This window comes from Thalassophryne amazonica, chromosome 6 (assembly GCF_902500255.1).
Source record: "Thalassophryne amazonica chromosome 6, fThaAma1.1, whole genome shotgun sequence".
Classification (NCBI taxonomy): Eukaryota; Metazoa; Chordata; class Actinopteri; order Batrachoidiformes; family Batrachoididae; genus Thalassophryne; species Thalassophryne amazonica.
The window spans coordinates 40,363,187-40,369,186 of NC_047108.1; the positions used below are offsets into that span (position 1 = coordinate 40,363,187).

Here is a 6,000-nt window from a genome sequence, read left to right on the forward strand (position 1 = left end):
CTCGCTCTCCACCATTGTGCGGCCGTCTTTAAACCGGTTGTACTGCTCCTTAATCTGTGTGATGCCCATAGCATCGTCATTGAAAGCCATCTGAATAATCCGAATGGTTTCCACCTGGCTGTCGCCCAGTTTCTGGCAAAATTTGATGCAGTCACGCTGCTCCAGTCGTTCCGCCATTTTCCTTGCAAAGAAAAAACGACAAGAGACTCCACCCATCCTCACACAAAGGCTGCTTACAAGCAAATGACGCAATCGACAGGCGTGAAAAAATTCACGTATGCACACAAAGGTTCAAGGTTGGCTCATGCAAGCACACGTGATTCAGATCCATCAGGTTTTTGAAAAAAATAAAAAGGTCCGATACTTTTCTAACAGACCTCGTATTACCACTGGGACCACTTTGGACTTTACATTCCACATCTGCTCCAGTTGCTCCTTCAGCACTTGGTACTTCTCTATTTTCTCATGCTCCTTCTTTCTGGACTAGGTCTGACAACATGGAACTGATGGAATATATATATATATATATATATATATATATATATATATATAGTGGTGGGCACAGCTAAACAAAAATTTAGCTTCAATAACAGACAATCAGCTAACTGGAAAGTTATCTTTTATAAAGGTAAACCATTAAACCACCCAAAAATTTATTGGAAGCTACAGCTAACAATAAGTTTCAGTATTGTCTCTGGTACACTTGCAGCTACTAACAAGCTGATTTTGAGTTTTAATACTACGATCCTTTCTGGTATCATCAAAGGTGACTACAGACCCAAACAATGAGTCAGCATTTCTGTCTTTACGCATCCTGCCCACTACTGGAAACTCCTGTTTACTACATAGCTTGTAGCAGTGAACCAGCTGAGAGAAGCAAAACGCTCAACTCTCCCCTCAATAGCAGTGTCGCTGTGAGGCGGAGGGCTTGGAAAATAAAGCAGTGCTGACTTATGGTTTTGAAGTGTAAATAAAATTAATGCAGATAGAATAACTTCATTAATGTCAATTCTGTAATTTGTACAAAGTTAAAATATAACACATATCTTGTTATTTTAAATAATGCACTAATTCTGAAGTTTTGTAACAAACACAGACTGATGCCAAAGAGATTATGGGTAAATGAGCCTCCACTAACACTCATTCATTCTATTTAAAAACCAACACATTAATGCACATCACGTGTGTGTTGGTATTTAAATGTGCTTTTGTAAAATATGCCATTTTATTTACCGTATTTTCCGGACTATAAGTCGCACTTTTTTACATGTTTTGGCCGGGGGTGCGACCTATACTCCGGTGCGACTTATAAATGAAAAATATACCGGTAGGATCTCAATTAATTTACTGTAACAAAACAATTTTACGTGACAGAGTCGATCTATGTTTTAAAATGGCCACCGGAAAAGGAAATGCAATGCATCATGGGCACTGTAGTATGACGGCCATCCTATAGTTCACGCTGGTCGCGATAACCAATCAGAGAACAGAACTTTGGATGCGTATTCCTCACCTCACCCACAGCGTGTGAAGCTGACGAACACGGTGCTTGCTGTTATTCCGGCATGGCGAACAGAACAGCTTCAACCCTTGGATATCAGTGTGAGCAGAGTGTTTAAGTTGACGCTGAGAGCTGCGTGGGAGCACCGGGTGAGCGACGGTGGAGGATTAGCGTGTGCACTTGGAAGGAGCTGGCGTCGATGATTGTGAAAAGCGTTTGAAGCAGACGAACATGGTGTTTATTCCGGGACGGCTAACAAGACAGCTTCAACCCTTGGATATCAGTGTGAGCAGAGTTGACGCTGAGAGCTGCATGGGAGCACTGAGCGACGGCGGAGGATTAGCGTCTGCACTTGGAAGGAGCTGGATCGACACCGCTGGGTGGTCATGAGCTGCGCAGGTAGGTGCTGCATGGTTCGGCTTGCAATGTGGTCCGCAAAATACAAACATATCCGTAGGTAAAATGCAGCTCCTGAGAGGGCACTCGAGGCTTGTGTGACTGTTCCTGCGACTTCTGACTACCATAGAAAAATAAAAATTGTAACGTTACTGATAACATAAGACAACGGAGAAGGCCCGAAAAAATGCCACCAAAAAGAAAATCATACTCTGCAGATTACAAGTTGCGACTGGTGAAATATGCATCCGAAAACGGTAGCCGTCACAATATTATCATCTGAACTTTTCATGTTAACATACCTGTATGTCCATGGGACTTATAGTCCAGTGGACCTTATTTATGGTTTATTTTTCTTTATAATGGATAAAGTGGCTGGTGCGACTTATACTCCGATGCGACTTATTTATGGTTTATTTTTCTTTATAATGGATAAAGTGGCTGGTGCGACTTATACTCCGGTGCGACTTATAGTCCGGAAAATACGGTATATGTAAAAAAAAATTAGCTTGGTTAAAATTTCAACCATAAGTTAAAACTGTATGCCTCTGGATGACTTGGGTGATACTGCAAGCGAGTCAGTATGGAGTTAGGAGCAATTATCTAGTGATCAGATGTTCTCTGACTGCAGAGAATAGAGTGGTTTCTCCTAAAACCAGTTCTTCTCTGTTGATAGAAGACAGAGAGGTTTTTCTGCTACAAACCTTTAGCAGGTAAGTGCTAAAATCTTTGATATTAAGTCATCACAAATGTTTTTAACTATTCATGCTTTATTCACTTCACCTGCAAAAGCATATTAGTGATTTACAAATTATTGGACCAATATTTATTGTAAGATAATGGGTCTCATGATGGTTTTTAAAGTTAACCAAATATATATATATACATATATATACATATACACTCAACAAAAATATAAACGCAACACTTTTGGTTTTGCTCCCATTTTGTATGAGATGAACTCAAAGATCTAAAACTTTTTCCACATACACAATATCACCATTTCCCTCAAATATTGTTCACAAACCAGTCTAAATCTGTGATAGTGAGCACTTCTCCTTTGCTGAGATAATCCATCCCACCTCACAGGTGTGCCATATCAAGATGCTGATTAGACACCATGATTAGTGCACAGGTGTGCCTTAGACTGTCCACAATAAAAGGCCACTCTGAAAGGTGCAGTTTTGTTTTATTGGGGGGGGGGATACCAGTCAGTATCTGGTGTGACCACCATTTGCCTCATGCAGTGCAACACATCTCCTTCGCATAGAGTTGATCAGGTTGTCAATTGTGGCCTGTGGAATGTTGGTCCACTCTTCTTCAATGGCTGTGCGAAGTTGCTGGATATTGGCAGGAACTGGTACACGCTGTCGTATACGCCGGTCCAGAGCATCCCAAACATGCTCAATGGGTGACATGTCCGGTGAGTATGCAAGAACTGGGACATTTTCAGCTTCCAAGAATTGTGTACAGATCCTTGCAACATGGGGCCGTGCATTATCCTGCTGCAACATGAGGTGATGGTCTTGGATGTATGGCACAACAATGGACCTCAGGATCTCGTCACGGTATCTCTGTGCATTCAAAATGCCATCAATAAAATGCACCTGTGTTCTTCATCCATAACAGACGCCTGCCCATACCATAACCCCACCGCCACCATGGGCCACTCGATCCACAACATTGACATCAGAAAACCGCTCACCCACACGACGCCACACACGCTGTCTGCCATCTGCCCTAAACAGTGTGAACCGGGATTCATCCGTGAAGAGAACACCTCTCCAATGTGCCAAATGCCAGCGAATGTGAGCATTTGCCCACTCAAGTCGGTTACGACGACAAACTAGAGTCAGGTCGAGACCCCGATGAGGACGACGAGCATGCAGATGAGCTTCCCTGAGACGGTTTCTGACAGTTTGTGCAGAAATTCTTTGGTTATGCAAACCGATTGTTTCAGCAGCTGTCCGAGTGGCTGGTCTCAGACGATCTTGGAGGTGAACATGCTGGATGTGGAGGTCCTGGGCTGGTGTGGTTACACGTGGTCTGCGGTTGTGAGGCTGGTTGGATGTACTGCCAAATTCTCTGAAACGCCTTTGGAGACGGCTTATGGTAGAGAAATGAACATTCAATACACAAGCAACAGCTCTGGTTGACATTCCTGCTGTCAACATGCCAATTGCACGCTCCCTCAAATCTTGCGACATCTGTGGCATTGTGCTGTGTGATAAAAGTGCACCTTTCAGAGTGGCCTTTTATTGTGGGCAGTCTAAGGCACACCTGTGCACTAATCATGGTGTCTAATCAGCATCTTGATATGGCACACCTGTGAGGTGGGATGGATTATCTCAGCAAAGGAGAAGTGCTCACTATCACAGATTTAGACTGGTTTGTGAACAATATTTGAGGGAAATGGTGATATTGTGTATGTGGAAAAAGTTTTACATCTTTGAGTTCATCTCATACAAAATGGGAGCAAAACCAAAAGTGTTGCGTTTATATTTTTGTTGAGTGTATATATATATATAGCTTCTGAATAAGAGACACAGGGTTCTGTACTGAGTTTACCCTTTCTGTGTGTGTATTAGGACTGAGAGCTGGGTTCAGTTTATGGAGAAAAATAACCCGCCTGTAAAGCTGATTTTGGTCCCAGTACAGAACAAACTCCTCATTTTTTATGCATGTGCAGATATGAATATACAAATCTGTACAGGGGTAATCTCAGTACGTGACAGTGGGTCGATGTAAAGTGTGACAAACAGCCCCGGTGTCCCCCCTGAAACGTCAGAGCCACCATGACAGTCACGAGCCAGATGGCTGTGATCCTACACCAGTGATGCTGGCTGATTCACTGAAACTAAAATATTGAATTTATCTCTGTTTCCCCCCTTTTGGTCAGGGTTGCCACGTAGATCCAATATGGATCAGCAAGATTTGGCACTCTGACGCCGCTCCACATCACATGGAGAGAGGGGGCTTGAACCAAGAACCTATTGGAAGCAAGCGCATGAAGTAACCACGCTGCCAGTGAAGTAAACAGGAGTTCTTTTTCAATGCACGGAGTCTACTGATCGATGAAAACGATCACTTCACGCGCTAAATCTCAAACAAAAAAACAGAGGAAACCGTGCACGCGAAAGCGCGCGCGCGTGTTTGAAGAAATGCGCGCAGGAGCGTGAAAATTCTGACGTTCAGCGAACTGATCGCGCTGCGCGCTCGTGCACGTTCATGTTGTAGCGACACAAAGCAGCGTGCACGCTCAAACTGTGAGGACACACAAAATGTCATTATTTCGTGTAATTAACAGAAAGAAGCCCGCGAGCATCAGACTGCAGCTCCACGCGACAACAACAAGCCCGCGTGCGCGCGTGTGTGGTTTTATTTGCGTCATTGTGGTGCCCTGCTAGACCTTAATTAAGAACATTTTAGACTGAACCCGTTCATGAGCTGTCTCATTCAGGAGGTGGGATGGTGCGCGGGCGCGTGCGTCACTCACCGTGCGGCCGCTGGAAGCGGAGCGTCCGTCCCTCCGCTCCTCCGTCCTGCACCGCTCCGCTCATCCTCCTCCGCGGGGTGAACTAACGTCCAAGTGCGCCTTTTAATGAGGGTCGTGCACCGTGCGCGCAAGCTCGTTCCGTTGCCGTGGATGTAGTGCGCGCGGGTTGCCCGACGAACACGCAGGTCGCCGCGTGAAGCAGCCCGTGGGAACGTCCCTGTGCTCCTCCGTGTGCTCCTCAGCCTGCTCCTCCTCCCTGTGCTCCACCTCAGCGTGCTCCTGTTTACGAGGACCGCCAGCTCCACACGCACGCGCAGACGGCGTCAGTTTGATTTCGGATAGCACCGCTGCTCCCAATCCGCGCGCCACGCCTCTCTCCCTGTGACATCACGGTGCGCGTGCGTGCATCGCACGTACTGTCACATGTTAATCGTATTCCACATATTACATGGTAATAACGGCGCACGTTGCACGTATGAGGCCGTAGTTGTTGCTGCGTGAGGAAGCCACGTGTCATGTTTTGGTTGCTTGTAGGTTTGTTTATTCGCGTGGCTGCATAAAGAAAAACAAGGGAGGCCTGTTTGAACTGGGGTTTGAAGAATATCCA

At 45.3% G+C, this 6,000-nt stretch overlaps 1 protein-coding gene across 1 annotated transcript in view; it reads right to left on the reverse strand.

Moving 5' to 3' along the window:
- si:dkey-96f10.1 (6-phosphofructo-2-kinase/fructose-2,6-bisphosphatase) overlaps positions 1-5,670 on the reverse strand; it is a 108,108-nt gene extending 102,438 nt beyond the window's left edge. The window contains exon 1 of the mRNA XM_034172040.1: positions 5,394-5,670. Within this exon, the coding sequence (XP_034027931.1) occupies positions 5,394-5,457 (64 nt within the window). The 5' untranslated portion in view covers positions 5,458-5,670. The remainder of the gene's footprint in view (positions 1-5,393) is intronic.
- Positions 5,671-6,000: the final 330 nt, after the last annotated feature.